The following is a 17241-nucleotide window of genomic DNA, read 5'->3' as shown; positions in this document are numbered from 1 at the left end:
GGAAAAAAAAAGGTTGGTCTTGCAGGCAATGTGGTGCAGAGAATAAAAAATACATCTGGATTTCTTGTTTTCTGTTACACTAAAAAAACTATTTAAAAAAACTGCCTTCAGTAAACACAGAGTGGTTTGGGATTTGACACAGCAGGAGACAAATAGGAAAAATGGTTAAAAGTGAAGCAGTGGAGAGACAACAGGAAACATATCTTTTTATGTTTTTCCTCAGATGTAGACACCACCAAGGACCCCTGTCAAAAGGTTAAGTGCAGTCGACACAAGGTGTGTATCGCCCAGGGCTACCAGAGAGCTGTGTGCATCAACCGCAAGAAACTTGAACACAGGTGAGTGTTTGCAGCCCCTTGCCAGCTCCTAAAACACACACCAAGTCACAAATTCCTTCTTTAAGTGCCCGCTTACAGGAGGTCAATAAAATACGCTCAATACGCTCAGGTTGGTGGCTGGTGCCCATCCAGGGTGTGTTTCCTTGTTGGTCGCAGTGAAGGCGATAAAGCCTGTTTGTGCATCGGTGCAATTCGACTGGCTGCTGTTTAATGATAAGCTAATGCATTCAGACTACATGAAGGACGGCTGAGGTTGGTGCTGCTGTGTCTGCATCAGCACAGCAGTTTGCCATCTCATGTTGACTTTGTGTGTCCTCACTCACGCAGGCTGAAGCAGCCGGCTCTCAGGTCTCCTGATGGAAACTGTCAGCCCTGTCCCATCTCCTCCATGGGGCCTGTGTGTGGATCGGATGGACACAATTATGCCTCAAAGGTAGGTAAAAATCCAGTCTAAATGAATATTGTAGTATTTTTGTTTACATTTTTGGAGAGATGTGAATTAAAGATGGAGTAGAATCACACAAGGAGGTGTTATTTTATGTCCTGCTCATTTCTGTCTGTGAGGGTAACACCTGCATCCTGCAACATTACCATAAAGCTGAATCAACAACTCTCTAAAATAGTCTCTAAACTCACGATAACATCCATTAAGGTACTGATATGCTGCACTGCATGAGTTGTAATAGAAACGTATTTGATAAATCTTGTTTTATGGAGATTGAGTGTGAGATTTCCCTTGATGGAAGCTGAAAGGAGAGTGAAGACTTGACCCTTTTTGACTTCACTGCCTATTGCTGTTGTATATTGTCTATACAGTTGTTATTTAAAAACATAAACACATTTTTATTCAAGTAATCAAGTAAACATCTGTATTTTGCGTAACAGAAAGAATTTGTAGTAGAAATTTCGCCATGTGAAGGTGAGAATGGGAATGATTGAATTGTGTAGATCCGTCATGATATTTTTTATTGTTTTTTTTTATTTTTTATTTTTTATTTGCTCTATTTAATAACATGATGTGTTGATAACAATTGTTAAAAACGTATTGGCACTGTTCCCCCTGTGCTCATCTATTCTACAACACAGACACACACATAAAGATTATATTTAACTGTTTTGCACACAGTCCATGCAAACAGAAGGCACTGTGCTCTAGCAGTGTGAATAGGGGCATGCATTGCGTACATTTAGGCCACGTGGTGTGAAGAAACTCTCAGGGGAAAAGAATGAGACAAACAGCTATGATGTATGGCCTGTGAAGGACCGACTGGTGGCTGGTGGGGATCGAATCCCGTGCGTTTATTGATTAACGTATTGCTCTTCGGATTGCTATTCCTGACCTTGTGTGAGCAGAGGTTGGAAAGCACATTTCGGAGCAGGTTTTAAATTTGAATTAAGGAATACAGCCAGTCACCTCATGAATATTTGATCTGTGTTGCAGCAGTAACTCATTTTAGTTCACCTTTGCATCTCCTTGTCAGTGTTGGTGATGTGTGTTGATGCCTATGGGCACTTTTATTGCAGTGCAAGTTGGAGCAGCAGGCATGTCTCACTGGAAAGGACCTCACCCTGAAGTGTTCAGGACGGTGTCCTTGTCCAACTGCTGCCCCGACATCTACAGAGAGTAAACGTGGTGAGATCCAACACACACAACTACAAAAAAAGATAACCGTACAACGACACACACTATGTAGCCTCTGCTAAGGGTTCCTCCTAAAAAAACAAACAAGGAAAACAAATAAAAAACATGTAGCATGGGATCATGGGCAATGTTCAAGAGCAATGTCATGTTTTAAAGTTTCTCTCAATTACATTCAATTGCATTTGAGGCTTTCTTTCCTCACTATCCGAGCCTCTCCCAGAAATTGTTGGAATTAACAATCATTATGAAATGCACCTTGACTAAACATGTGCAACAAATACATTTCTTCTCCCTCTGGCCTCCACAGAGAGCTGTACCAGACAGGATTTGTCCGATCTCGGGGAGCGTCTTAGGGACTGGTTCCAGCTACTGCAGACCAATGCCAAGCAAAACAACAATAGCAAGCCTAGTGCCAGAACAACAAGCGGCTCCACATCAGGTTAGAGCTGCTCCTTAATGGACACTGACTGCATTGAGAAGAAGTTCTACAGTAGTACTTTAGCAGCAGGGTATATACTATAAAAGTGTCTAAACATTTCTTTTAATACATATCACTACAGAGACTGGGTGTTAGTGCCCAGGTTTTGCTGCTATCAAAAAACAGTTCATATAAATTTTACATGACACATCTCTGGAAACATGATGTTCCCAAAACCCACTAAGGCCTCTGAAATAAATTTATTGATGACCTTTCATGTGAAATTTCTTCCATAGCAGCTTGAACAACAGTAACTGTAAAAATATCCTCAAATTTAGCTTTACGACTCTGCAGATGCTGCTTCCACCATAATGGTTTCTGCTGCACTTGCTGTATGGATCATGTAGCCAAATGCTGGATATTACCCACATTAAAAGCTTTGGTGGATGAATCGAGATAACTGCATCACATTCTGAAATACACTTCAAAGCGAGGAGGAGAGCCTCAGGATGCGGTCGGCCGCAAGTTGGTACCTGATAAGAAGCAGCCCTTAGCCAGGCTGTGAAGTGTGAAATTCTTGTAAGAGGTTGATAATGATAAGGTCAAATGCTGATTCTATAGAAGTCACCATTTTTTTTTGGTAAAGGTCGGGTGGATTTGCTTCAGAAACAGGAGGTATGTCTGAGCAGAATGGCATGATCTCATTTGCATTTTGAAAAAAAAAATGAATGTTTGTGTTTTCAGTGCTGGACAGGAGTCTGGTGGCCAGCTGCAAGGACTCCATAGGCTGGATGTTTTCCAAGCTTGACACTAATAGTGACCTGTACCTGGACCAGGCTGAGCTAGCTGCCATCAACCTAGACAAGTATGAAGTCTGCATCCGGCCCTTCTTCAACTCCTGTGACTCCTACAGGGACGGCAAGGTGTCCACTGCAGAGTGGTGCCTCTGCTTCTGGAGAGAGAGTGAGTGTTGTACAGACATACTGCACTCACGTATGTTCACTCATGTTGTCATGTCCAGCTGGGTGCATGTATTTAAACCTTAAGGTGCCGTCCCCCACTGTAGTCACCACTGTCTTATGTTCCGGTCTGTCACTCTTTGTCTTCATGCTCATCATCCTATCTCCCTGTGGGAAGAAAGAGTCACAGCAAGGAGCAAAAAACTTTGCTGCTGCTTGTTGACAGCCTTGTTCCCCCGCCGTTCTTAGAGAGTGCACCTGTCAGCCAATAAGCCAAGCAGAAAGAAGCTCCAGATCCCAAGGTCCCTTACAGTTCTTTGAAAGAAATACATCCGAATTGATTTTAAAATTTGCAGGGAGGCATCAATTACACTCACAAGAGAACTCACTTCTGTCGATTGATTTAGTCAGATTTTAGGTTATCTTTATCGATAGCTTTGCTTTGTCAGTTTGTATCTGGGAGAGTACTTTCTTCCTAAATGATCTCTTCTGTTTTTGTTTTTTTTAAAGAGCCACCCTGCCTGACTGAACTTGAGAGGATTCAAACACTGGATGGTGGAAAGAGAAGGTTTGGTAGGTATCTGATTTCTTGTGAAAGCATTTCAACCCATTTAGATCGGTCTTTCATATCCAAGGATTGTCATTGAGCAGACAACACAATCCGGTTATAGGAATTGGTCCCTGGCCAATTTACTGGTACAAAATTCAAAACTGGCAGTCTGCAAAAAAGAATTAATGAACATGTGAGTGTATTTGCTTTTATTTATATTTTTAAATTTTTTAAGGCAACTTAACTTTCTGGGTTGACCAAACTTTCCGATCTTGCTTCCGTCCTCACCCCATTATGATCAGGCGGCTACTCCCCACACATACCCTCACACCAACTTAATACTTCTGCTCCTATCTTCTTCCTTCACCATATTTGTATTCATGAAACTATTGAGGTAGTGACCGTATATGCTGCATGCATTACATCCTCACTTGGCCTTGCAGCCATGTGGGATGAGACAAGATTCATGAGGTGTGGAGACATAATGCAAATTACATGAGGTCGCCTCAGCACACCTGACCCTTATCAGTGTTTTTGCCTGAAAAATGTCAGGTCGATTCATCCCCAGCTGTGATGAAGATGGGTTTTATCGGCGGCAGCAGTGTGACAGGGGAGAGTGCTGGTGTGTCGACCAAAATGGAGGAGAAGTGCTCGGGTCTAGGATCCGTGGAAAGCCAAACTGCGGTAAGTCCCATAGGTTCATTCTATATGGATAAAATATTAACTTGAAAGCTGAATGTAAGGGAAAAAAACATAGGTATCCAGTGTGGATTGGCCTACTTTTTCACTGCACTCCACATCCATTGTGCACAAGGCTTCCTTTATGTTAGAAGACTGAGGCCCACTGCGACATAACTCACTGCAGGGACCAGTGCCACATTCTTGTGTCCAGAGTCATTTGCATTCTAAAGCCCTGCGTGTCTCTGTGCAAAAAACCTCTGTATATAAATGCGGTCAGTTTATACTGGACCTGTGTCTGATAGGAATGTCTCCCTGGAAAGATTGAGAAGTATCTATTAAAATACAGATAAATTCAAAGTCCAAACACATTCCTCTTTTTTTTCAGGAACTGCAGTCGACATATTTAAACTTTCCTCACTTCTCCAGTCAGTGTAAATGAAAAGACTGACAATTCAGTACAGCTTGGCCACAATGCATAATTCAATCTGTCCTGCCTGTCTTCTGCAAATCTCTTCGCAGATGATGAAATGTTATATTCAGGTGATTTTAGCAGTGGAGTCGGATGGGAGGACGAAGAAGAGAAAGAAGCTGAGGAGACTGCAGAGGAGGCTGAAGAAGAAGAGGGAGAGGTGGGAGAGGTAGATGATGGGGGTTATATCTGGTAAATGAATCAATGTGTTGTCCAACCTCCAGACAGGAGCATCTTTACTGTCCCACACACACATACACACAGAGATCCAACAAGCGTGTGATGTAATGAAGCTCTCACATTCAAAACAACTCTGGCTTATGAAAAAGTGAGGGACAGGGCTGCACAGGTCAGGAGAGGGAACATGTGAAATGGGAATATTTACAGGATCTTAAAATGGGAAGGTGAAGGGGAAACGTCACTATTAAAAAATTATGGGTCTACAGTTGAGAATTTTGTCCCCCATACTTGTGAATCTTTGTTCTCTCATGGTGTATGTCCTTGAGCAGTTTTTAGCTGATGAGTAACGGAGAGTTTAAACTTCTGCAGGTGCATTACCTGCATGAAGAATGCATTTTATTGCCCAAAACAACCACATCTTTTCTCTCTGCAGATTAACAAAACGTAAATAAACTCATTTATTGTCATTCTTAGCAGAAATCAGGCAAAAAAAAGAGGGAAAGACACATTAGAGTATGGGAAAGCATCCTTTGTATGTTTTTCATTTCATGCGCTTTGGCTCAATTGTGACAGTAGTGCCGTTTCATTATGAAAATTTAAAAAAAGCTTCTCACGTATCACTCTTTAGCCTGTATATAATGTGTGTATCAAAAAACAGATGATCACCTGTTTGTGCTGTTTTCGATGCCTTGAAAAACTAGCAGGAGATACTGCATATTTGAAAGAGTGCGTCAACCTTATTATAATGTGAATCAATTATTGTGTTTAATAAAAAAAATAAACTGGCCTATGTGGCCCAGCAGGCCACCGTATTATCTGAGTTGGTACTTTTATTCGTCTTTTGTCAGATTTTATCCATCCCGGTTCTTCAACAATGATGTGTCCAGTAGTCTCATAAAGTACTTTTTCTTTTTTGGTAATCAACCATTCTGTTGATCAAATCATAAAAGAATTCAGGTCTACATATGTACATATGTAGAGTTCACATTTTAAAAATCACACAGATCCAGAAAAATGAGTCATGAAAAAGTTTTGACTTAAAAAAAAAAAAAAGTAGAGAAATAGTTAACTACATTCATCAAACTTTTTAAAAAATGAGGATATATGTTTTCGGTGGCAAAATTTCCATTTCCAACAAACACTCAGGTACTATATCTGAATCCTCTGAGGGGTCTGTCTTACAGTCAGCACTCTAGTATGCTTTCCTTAGCTTACTCCTCGGTGTGCGCTATAGGAAACCAGCAGAAACGAGATACAGACCCAGCTCTGCATTTCAGCACTTCTAAAAGCACAATACCTATAGAAACTCTCTCCTTAGCTCCCCGGGACATTGCTCCTGCCTCTCGCTGGTTTCTATTCAGTCAGGCCTTACGGTATTTTACAGTGTATGCACATCCCAGGGAACCTGGGCCAAGAACAGACAGTAACCAATCCTCTGAAATGTCATTTCTCAGTTTCACATTTCAGTGATAATGGGAATCAGTATCAGTAATGTCCCGGTGGGTGAAACCTTAAATGTGTTAGTTGAGTGGGTATGCTTGCCAACAAATGTCTGAATACCTGATACTGACGGCAAGTATTCTGGCTTCCCGAAGGGATCAACCATTTCAAGCAAAGTGTCAGGCCATTATGCTGAATATTCCTCCTGCACGGTGAGAACAAATGTAACACAACCACACACACACCCTAACACATCCTTCCAGGTAAAGCTTTTGTCTTTTCTTGACTCTGAAAGGGTAAAATAACAAAGGCTTAACTGTTACATGATGAGATATGTGATAACTGATGCACCTCTTTGTGCGATCTGTCGTCCAAAGCAGACCTAGGGAGAAATACGGTTTGTGAATCCTGCTATATTTGGGCTTACAGCTCTAGACACTCTTTTCATACTCAAGGTGTCATACTGAAGGACAAATGTATTCAAAAATATACAAGGCATTGAGTTATCATCAAAATAACCTCTTTTATTAATTTACTGGCATTAAATATCATCACATGTAGTATTTAATTTCCTGTGTGACTCTTGGTTTTAATTTTTATAGTGTTACATGTATTTATACTTTTTGCCTGTGTTTGTAACAGATTATGGATAAAAACATAGTTGTATGTGTCGTATAATTCAAAATACCAGTTTTGCTCAGAGATTATCCGTGATATCAATTTGATCGGTTGTGCATATGATCCACATTAATCAAGAGTTCTTCTCTAGCCTATATTTAAAACTATATGCGTCCACTGTTAAATTTTGCTTTGAACGCCTTGTAGCCTCCAAACCCTTCTGACTTGTTCGTCTGTTGTGTCCAACAACTTGAACACATTGACATCCTTTGTCTGGTTAAAGTCCCGCAACAATTCCTGGAAAACAGTCACTGGGATGCTAAAGTTGAGATGTGGATAAGTCACTTGGGTAGCAAAGTCCCTCGTGTTGCTGGACACGATACCTGAAAAACAGTAAAAAATCAGTCTTCATACCCTCTAAACATCTCAGTGAATTCAATGGAAATACAGTGGAGAAAAAATAATCGGATGAGCATAGCCTTTAGAAACGTGGTGCATTGTTTTCTGTGATCATCATATGCCCCCCACTGACCATAAAGAGAACTGATGTTATAAGTGCAGGTTTTCTCACCCAGAAGCTCTCCTGAGTGTCTCTGCACAACAGCACCCCCACTGGACCCTGCTTGCACTGCACAAGTGGTCTGAAGCATGACAGGTTGACCGTTCAAGCCAATGGATTTGGAGAGAATGCCACAAGTGAAAGAAGGACCGGCGCTACGATCCAGCGCACCAAATCCCAGCACGACAACAGAATCACCTGTAGACATAGAAACTGAAACTCAAAATGCACATCAGTCTCATTTAAGTGAAGAAACAACAAGGCAGTCACAGACTGCAATATCCAGGGACATCCCTGAATTCAAACTTTCACCCTAACCTACTTGCATAGGTCAAAGATCAAAGCTAGTGGTCTGACCTGCTGTCATTAATCAAAGCACTAGCTTTGATCTACGGTTTTACTTACACCGGCCCTCTACCTCATCTTTCTATCTTATCCGGTTCCTGAGTGTGCAAAAGTTAGTTTCATCCCCTCTGCAGGCCGAGCAATGTGCTTTTTGTTTCACCTTTCTATCTGCAACGGTTGAGAAGATATTTGGTGGACTAACAGACGGACGGACACATGAACACTGACAATTACAATACATCACTGCTTTGAACTGGGATGTAAAAAACTCCATGAATACCAACCATGAAGCAAAACATGTAAAAAAAATTTTAAAAACTTCTTACTGTCTCCTCTAAAAGAGACTGAAGTCAAACCTGGATTAAAATTCTGAGCCATTTGCGGTACCACTGCGTTTGTCACCGAGTCTCTCAGCTGCACCAAAGCCAAATCATATGGGGAGGAAGATTTAGTGGAGAACAGCACATCACCTACACACACATGGACCCTGTGAAAGAGGTAAACATGAGATATTCTGTATATTTTGTTTCAAGTCATAACACACTGATCAGAGCAGGTTTAACATGCTAGAGAAATATTGTGGATACTCTGCCAGCATACATGGTGGCAGTATTGCTTATAAGGGGCAGTCTAGAGTGATCATGTTTTTGCAGGTGGGAGGAAAACCCACGCGGACAACATATTACCCCCCCCCCCCGTCAATCAACACACTAAAATGAATGTCACCTGTTCCTGATGTGGAACTTCAAGGTGACCGTTGGCTTCCCGTTAACAACATGCCGGCAGGTCATAACCATCTGAGGTGTCACAAGAACCCCTGAGCCCCAGAACTGAACACTGTCCACCAGGCACACAGTGGGGTATTTCACAGCCTCTGACCCACGGGCTGCAGTGGACATGTGGGGCTTTGTCCCTCCAGGATGCAACCAAGCATCTCCTAGGGGATTCTGAATGTTCATGCAGTGGACGATGTTCCTGAAGATGGCGTGGACGGAGCAGACCAGCGTCAGACCGATCCATTCCTTCGCCTTCCATCCAAAAGGAGACACGATCAGTCCAACGAGCTGCATCGTGTTTCTGCCTTTCACCACAAACAACCCTCCCCCCTCAGTGCCTGGCAAACATCGGGCATCTGTGAGGATGACGGCGTTGTCCTGTCCAGACAGGTTACTGACGATCCCTCTGCTCAGGGTGCTGATGAAGAGGTCTAAGCAGAGGGAACCGAACGGTGAGCCACACGCAACAACCGGAAGGCCTTTCTGGAGATAGGAGCTGCTTCTCCAGGGTATAAACCCTGAATGACTTCTCCTTTCTGCCACCTGGAGTACAGCAAACCAGCTGAGGAACTGTGCGTCTCTGATCAGCTCATCTTCTTCTTGATCACCATAAAAGCTCCACTGGTCACCTCCTAGGAAAGGTGTCTGCAGAGCCCGTTGGAACTCCAGGCAGTTCACCAGCATCAGCAACTCAGCAGAAGCTTCGCAGTCAGAACTTTTGCTCCTGGGGGGTGACCGTGTGTCGTCCCGAGCAGACTGGCTGCTCTGATCTCCCGCAGTTGGTAAACTGATGCTGACTCGGAGCTCGGAGCTGAAGCTGCGGGGCGACAGGAAGCTGCGGTCCCCCGGGGGCCCCCCGGTGTGGGTCAGGAAACGGGCAAAGGGGACACCAGAACTCAACACCCTCCCTTTATGAGGGTCGATGATCACTCCGCTGCAACTCACTCCTTTCTTTGTGGTAGCCTCGAACACTCTGACCACACAGCAGCTCCTCTCCACCTCCTTCAGCTCCATGCCGTCAGGAACGCTGATGGACTCTAACCCTCGTTAAACACCGGAAACACGTTCGGAACATTAAAAAACAAAAAGTCGGACAAGTAGAACAAACTGACTCCGACCAGAAACTCGATTATGTTCTATTGCTGAAGTCGGTCACTCGCGTTTTCGTGTTGATTCTGGACTCCAGCTTCCTAGTCGAATACCATTTGTCTACGGAAAGACACGATGTTTATCGAATACTGTGATTGGTTAAGAGTATAAATACGAACAGCTTTTAGCCAATGGGAACACAGACACAGATGTGTCTTGTTTTTTGTCATTACAATAAATAGGACAATTGTGACAGATCAAATTTAATCTATAGTAGAATATGACGTATAAATAAATCAGGAAAAACAACAACAAAGCAGACAGAGACTGCAACATCCCACGACTTACCCTGACCTACTTTAAGGGTAGGTCAGGGTCCAAGCTTTAACAAAACAAAGAATTGACAACTTATTTACCAGCCATGTTGATGATTTATTTTTGCATAGTTGAAACTATTAATAGAAGCAGAAACCTTTGACGTAGCGTCTAGTGTGTGTTCTTGAATGTAAGCAACACAAAGACTGCTGTTGAGGAGCGACTTTCATTCAATGAAAGAGCTAGTTGTGTAACTGTCAGGCTTTTATGGCCCCTCAGCACCTGTACATACTGTATGTATCATCAACGTTTGCACAATTCCTTCTTTTGTTTTCAAATGATGGATGAACTCAATGGAAGTTTAAAAAATGGAAGTTTAAAATTTTTTTTACATGAAGTGACTTTTTTTTTTTTGCTCCATAACTTCATTTAATAATTATAAATATTTCTAAAGTACTGTATAGACTCTACCCTGGTATGTTTAGCAGCAGGTCTTTATCATCAGGCATCTGTTTGAGGGTCAACATGCTTGACCAGAATCTGTCTTTTATTATTGACAATGGCTCTTGGCATGCAAAGTAAAGTATCTCTTTTATGGAACTGATCTGAATAATACTTCCACTCGTGTCATATTTTCCTGTTTCAAATCTTTCCATCAATTCCCATAACTTAATTTTTGTAAAAAAAAGAAAGGGCATGTTTCACAATAAAGCATCAATATTCACTGTGGATTATGTAATTTTATTTAAGACTAATTATTACTTTAGAAATGCTGCACAATCTACAAGAAATGATAGCAGCAGTAAAATGGTTTCACCAATGAAATTAATTTTAGTATTGAATGTGTAATAGTATTATTAGGGATTGTCTGTATCCTACAATTAAGCAGACGCTGGTCTGCTCTGTCTACGCAATCTTTAGGAACATCGTCCACTGCATGAACATTCAGAATCCCCTAGGAGATGATTGGTTGCATCCTGGAGGGACAAACCCCCACATGTCCACTTCAGCCCGTGGGTCAGAGGCTGTGAAATACCCCAGTGTGTGCCTGATGGACAGTGTTCAGTTCTGGGGCTCAGGGGTTCTCGTGACACCTCAGAGGGTGACCTGTCGGCATGTTGTTAACAGGAAGCCAACGGTCACCTTGAAGTTCCACATCAGGAACAGGTGACATTCATTCATTTTAGTGTGGTGATTGACGGGGGGGGGGGCGGCAGATTGTATGTTGTCCCTGTGTCTGCGTGGGTTGTCTCCAGGTTCGCTGGCTTCCTCCCACCTCCAAAAACATGATCACTCTAGATTGCCCCTAGGTGTGAATGTGAGCGTGAGCAATTGTTTGTCTTTCATGTGGCTCGGCAGTGCACTGGCGTTGTGCTCAGAGTGTATCCCACAACTCACCCATAAGTTAGCTGGATAGGCTCCAGCAACCCCTGCCGAATAAGCGGTCAGGAAGATGAATGAAAGCAAAAATGAATTAATGACTACCAGGGTCATTACCCAGACATAGGAAATTTGCACAACATATTATGGTCATCTTTTGGAATATTTTGTGATTTTTATTTCACTACATTTTACTGAATTAGTACATTTTTTCCTGAGTTAAGCTGCAACAGTAGAGCGGTAAGAACACAAATAAAGCCTTTATCTAATGAGACAAGTATCTCAAAGTGCTTTAGGATTAAAAGAAATCAGCAAAACAAAACAATAAAATCTTATGATAAAAAGATTATTATCAACATTTTATAACAATATGATAAAACCAAACATTAGATAAAATTAATATTCAAAAATTAATAAAACTGTTTGACCTTGGGTTAAAAAAAATTAGACAGCCTATAGCATTTAATAATATTACACATCTCTAATAAATAATAAACTCACTTTCACTATGTCTACTGTGTTCTTGATGCTAGTACTAGTCTTTGATGTCATGCTGTTGCATCAAAGATTGCTAAGTCATCAAGGACTTCTAAGTCTAATACAAGGACTTTAAGTCTAATACGCGCCATCAAGCCATCTTGATGACTTATTTCCGGTTAACTGTCAAAGTGGTCGGCTTCGTGGAGTTGACGGGACAGGCTTGGGCAAAAAAAACAACAACCACCGGGCTGTTTGTAAATTTGACAGAACAAGGTAATAAATACCACAGCGGGGATGTTCAGTTCACTTGGTTCCAGGTCAGATGCTGACGCTTGTTTTTTTTCTGACATGACAATGTTACTGGTTTAACCAGTTGTGTCAGCCTGAACCCGCTGTGTTGTTTACACTTCATTTATCATTGTGTACTTTGTGAAATTGGTAACATTAGCTGACACCACACTGAATATAGTGTGGCTCATTCATTCATTCATTCATTCATTCATTCATTCATTCATTCATTCATTCATTGTCAGTACCCACTGCATCCACTGTGGCAGGTCACGGGGTGTTGGAGCCTGTCCTAGCCCACTGGGGTGTGATGACAGGGACACTCTGGGTGCGATGCTACTGAACCGCAGAGCCACATAGAGACAAACAACCGCACACACACACACACACACACACACACACACACACACACACACACACACACACACACACACACACACACACACACCTACACACACACACACACACACACACACACACACACACACACACACACACACACACACACACACACACACACACACACACACTCAAACTGACAGGTAATTAGAAGCTGATCAATTTGCCTGAAGTGTGTGTTTTTGGATGTGGGAGGAAGCCGGAGAACCCAGAGAAAACCCACGCAGACCCGGGGAGAAAATGCAAACTCCACACAGAGCAGGACACAAACCATTTTGTTTTGCAGCGACAGCGCTACCCACCGCACCACCATGCTGTTCATCTTTACCAGAACTTGTAAAAATAGTCAGGGGGCATCAGTGTTACTCGAGGAGGCAACTCTCAGAAGAAAGTAGAGTGTAGAAATCCTGTTTGTTGCTTCATTTTTTCTCCTTCATGCTGTAAAGCTTGTGTGATTACACAGAGCTTACACATACCAGCAGAGTAATCCAGGGCGAGAAATAACCATTCACAGTGAGCACTGGACGCTGTAAGGAAATGTCTTATTACAACAGTGCTCTACACATGTGCTTCCGTACAATGACGTCAGCTTACCCCCAATGTCAATTTGTGAAACTAACCAATCTCTATAAAAGGCACAGGGAGGGGGAGTACAAGAAATCTGCTATAAAGTCATGGCTGGTGTCTGCCAGTATTTCATAATTTTACATATTTAACAGTGTTACATAGCCAGTAGTACAAAAAACAGGTTGCATTCTGATAAAAATGTGTGTGACCCAGCATCATGATTGACATATCCACCTGCTGCATCACTGAAACAAGTTTTGACTTGAGAAAAGTCTAACAACAGCTTTAACTAATAACTGAGAAACGATGTTTGTCTTATAGGACTTCAAGAAGAAATGTCTTTTTTATTTGACTGGATCTATGGAAGAATCAGCAGTGTTCTGCAACTATTAGGTAAATATAATGCACAAATATCAAAAATATTTTTTCACGTCAACCACCAGAAGGTTTTGTTAAGCAAAGTAAATATCCACGTAACATAAAACAGTCCTAATAATACATGGTGATTTGACATTACTCATTCATTCCAGTCCAATTTTTAAAAACAAAGCCATAACCGACAAACTCAAACTGAAGTAGCTTCACAATACAGGCTAACGTTATGTATAAAGGCATATAACAATGTGTATGAATGCCGCAAGGCATAATAAGTCTCAAAAAGAGTCTTTGAATAAAACAGTATTTCTGTTGTTCTGTCCCTCTGTTGGTAGAGCTCATTAATACTATATTGTGTAGAATAGTAGGAATTAATAAATACACATCAAGAACAAAATCACACCAGTCATACAGTTCATTTTCATGAATAGATGAGACCAGAACTCAGAAAATACTATTTTATTCATTCATTCAACTTCTACACCACTTAATCCACTGTTGCTGTCATTGACACTGTCTCTAGACCAAACAACATCGCTGGTGTGAGGGGTCTTACTGATGAACTTATCTTCAAGAAATTTAAAATAAATGTGAAAAGTTTATTGTGACATTATGTTCAATTCACATTCATTTGTTTGCTTTTACTCATCAGGGTTATACAGAACGAACGGAAAGCTAGTCTTCCTCGGAATAGACAATGCTGGAAAAACCACACTCCTGCACATGCTTAGAGATGACAAGCTTGGACAGCATGTGTCAACGCTACATCCAAGTACATCCAACGATTTGATTTGCTAATGATGTAAATTCAGTGGTCAGCCCTGTTTTGTTGCTTGTCTAATGTCACTGCCTCCATTCTGTCACCAGCATCTGAGGAGTTAACCATAGCTGGGATGACCTTTACGACATTTGACCTTGGAGGCCACACACAAGGTGGAAATAAGGAAAATGCTGTTTGATGGACCAGCAGCTTGTGTCTGCATGTTATGCTAATATTCAATTTGTGTTTCTCTCACAGCACGGAGAATATGGAAGAACTACCTCCCAGCTATAAATGGTATAGTCTACCTGGTTGATTGTGCTGACCATGAGAGACTAGCAGAGGCTAAAGTGGAACTGGATGTAAGTTGGTAGTATTGATTTCACCGTGTGTGTGTGTGCATTGACACAGTTGTTCACAATTTTCACTGAGAGGACACCTCTGTCTGCAGGCCTTGCTAACAGATGGAACCATCTCAGATGTCCCAGTTCTCATCCTGGGGAATAAAATAGACCGTCCAGAGGCCATCAGTGAAGACACACTCAGGGGAATGTTTGGTCTTCATGGTCATACAACAGGAAAGGTAACGAACACAAGCAGATTGAGAGAAGACATCGAACCTATTATCTTTATTTTTTACAACTGAAACACTGAAAAAACATATTTGCCACATATGGGGACAACTTCCTCACTTTGCGACTTCTGTAAACAGTGCGTATAAGGATGTTTTCATTGCACATTAATAATAATATTGATAATATGTGTATTATAAGCTTCAGAAATATTGCAAGGTCATATTCATGCAATATTCTTGCGCTCATTGTTGCTTTGAGAGAGTTCAAATTTCTTGGTTGCTTTACTCCCAATATAGACGGTGGGGGTACTCATGCTCAGAGCACAGCTGCTCTTGATAAATGCAGGTAGAGTGGGAGGCAAAAGACTTAAGAAGCATTTGGCGCATTCACCGGCATACACAAAACTTTAATTGTTTGTGTGAGTCTTGTTCACCACCTGTTGTTGGGACCAGAAAACAAGACAAAATCAGAAACAGGAGTAAAAGGAGGGGAAGATGAAATAATCATTCATTTGGAAAACATGTGAACCATGTCATGAAGACAGACCACAGCCCTCCGAAACAATGCTTCACCACCTGTTGTGCAACAAGCTGGAAATTTAAATGTACTGATTACACATGATCAGTATCTGTGGGAAATGTTGAAATGCTTTGGTTATGAATTAAAAGCTGTCTTTCCAGATGTGTTTTTGTTTCATTTCAGGGCAAAGTGAAGGAGCTAAATGTGAGGCCAATGGAGATTTTCATGTGCAGCATCATAAAGAGACAAGGTTATGGAGATGGTTTCCGCTGGCTCTGCCAATATATTGACTGATTCAAATTCTTGATAAAAACTTAACCAGATAAACTGTTGTCCGTTCACATGTTCCACACAAAACGACCTGCCATTGAAAGATATTTTATTAAATATACCATATTCCGGACTGACTGTGCTGGTTGGAGATGTGTTTAAAATGGTGTTTTTTTCTCATCAATGCACCCAGTGTTGCATCTTACATGATTAGCACATGAAGAATTGCGGTATATGTTATTTCATCAACATGACCAGTTGATATTCTGAGAATGGAAGCCAATACCTGGATTTGTGATGAATAATTGCTGTGCAATTACAGTACTTGAATACTTTCTAATTAGTGGCTCTTATTTATGTTTTTTTTTTTCAATAAAGAACTGGCTTGTGATATTTCAGTCTCTGAAATAGTGCATCAGGTACAAAGTGTAGGTCATATTGTTCTGTGTAGTTGTAGCACAATAAATATTTTTGGTAATCCTTTAAATCTTTTTTGACGTCTTTGAATCTAGATAAAAATAGTTGTTCAACATGAGCAAAAACTACAACAAACATCAGTAAACCATGCTGTTAGTACCACAGTTTTAATAATTATCAATGACTGTGTTTGAGTAGATGGTAAAAAGCCTCTAACATTTCATGGAAGTCTGGGACAGTACCGAAAGAGTGGCAGACTTGAATGATGGTTCCTTTTCTTAAAAAAGGGGGACCCGACCAGAGTGTGTGCCAAATGCAGGGACATAACACTCCTCAGCCTCCCTGGGAAAGTTTTCTCCAAGGTGCTAGAAAAGGAGGGTCTGGCCAACTGTCGAACCTCAAATTGAGAAGGAACAATGTGGATACCGTCCTGGTCGTAGAACAACGGATCAGCTCTTTACTCTTACAGGGATCCTGGAAGGGGTTTGGGAGAATGCCCATCATGTCTACATGTGTTTTGTGGAGTAAGAGAAGATATATGATCATGTCCCCAGGGATATACTGTGGGAGGTACTACAGGAGTATGTGGTGAGGGGGCCTTTCCTCAGGGCCATCCAGTCCCTGTATGCCCAAAGTGAGAGTTGTATTCGAGTTCTTGGCAGTAAGTTGGACTTGTTCCAAGTGGCTGTTGACCTTTCCCATGGCTGCACTTTGTCACCAACATCATCTGCTTTTTTCAGATGATGTTGTCCTGTTTGCATCATTGGCCTGTGAACTGCAGCGCTCACTGGTCTGGTTTGTCATGGTTCTTAGCAGGAAACCAGTGGACTGC

At 41.6% G+C, this 17241-nt stretch overlaps 3 protein-coding genes across 4 annotated transcripts in view; 2 read left to right on the top strand and 1 right to left on the bottom strand.

Annotated features, from left to right (window-relative positions):
• spock2 (SPARC (osteonectin), cwcv and kazal like domains proteoglycan 2) overlaps positions 1-6041 on the top strand; it is a 22720-nt gene extending 16679 nt beyond the window's left edge. The window contains exons 3-10 of one of the 2 annotated variants that reach the window (XM_068327564.1): positions 224-338; positions 666-771; positions 1863-1968; positions 2288-2419; positions 3143-3361; positions 3868-3930; positions 4460-4591; positions 5108-6041. In XM_068327564.1, the coding sequence (XP_068183665.1) occupies positions 224-338; positions 666-771; positions 1863-1968; positions 2288-2419; positions 3143-3361; positions 3868-3930; positions 4460-4591; positions 5108-5253 (1019 nt within the window). In that variant the 3' untranslated portion in view covers positions 5254-6041. Of the gene's footprint in view, positions 1-223; positions 339-665; positions 772-1862; positions 1972-2287; positions 2420-3142; positions 3362-3867; positions 3931-4459; positions 4592-5107 lie in introns of both variants that reach the window. The other variant, XM_068327563.1, reaches the window with a different exon arrangement.
• Positions 6042-7191: 1150 nt separating this feature from the next.
• On the bottom strand, positions 7192-10171 carry tysnd1 (trypsin like peroxisomal matrix peptidase 1). The gene is made up of 4 exons (XM_068327511.1): positions 8926-10171; positions 8556-8686; positions 7867-8052; positions 7192-7678 (listed from the first exon to the last, which is right to left on the bottom strand). Exons 1-4 carry the CDS (start codon positions 9987-9989, stop codon positions 7476-7478), a joined length of 1584 nt encoding a protein of 527 aa, XP_068183612.1. The 5' UTR covers positions 9990-10171; the 3' UTR covers positions 7192-7475.
• Positions 10172-13828: 3657 nt separating this feature from the next.
• On the top strand, positions 13829-16016 carry LOC137603940 (small COPII coat GTPase SAR1B-like). The gene is made up of 6 exons (XM_068327817.1): positions 13829-13886; positions 14521-14640; positions 14736-14801; positions 14887-14990; positions 15080-15211; positions 15906-16016. The coding sequence occupies exons 1-6, from the start codon at positions 13829-13831 to the stop codon at positions 16014-16016; spliced, it is 591 nt and encodes a 196-aa protein (XP_068183918.1).
• Positions 16017-17241: the final 1225 nt, after the last annotated feature.

Source organism: Antennarius striatus, chromosome 11 (assembly GCF_040054535.1).
Source record: "Antennarius striatus isolate MH-2024 chromosome 11, ASM4005453v1, whole genome shotgun sequence".
In the NCBI taxonomy this organism is placed as follows: domain Eukaryota; kingdom Metazoa; phylum Chordata; class Actinopteri; order Lophiiformes; family Antennariidae; genus Antennarius; species Antennarius striatus.
The sequence above is the reverse complement of the archived record's forward strand: the minus strand, read 5'-3'. Positions and strand labels throughout refer to the sequence as shown.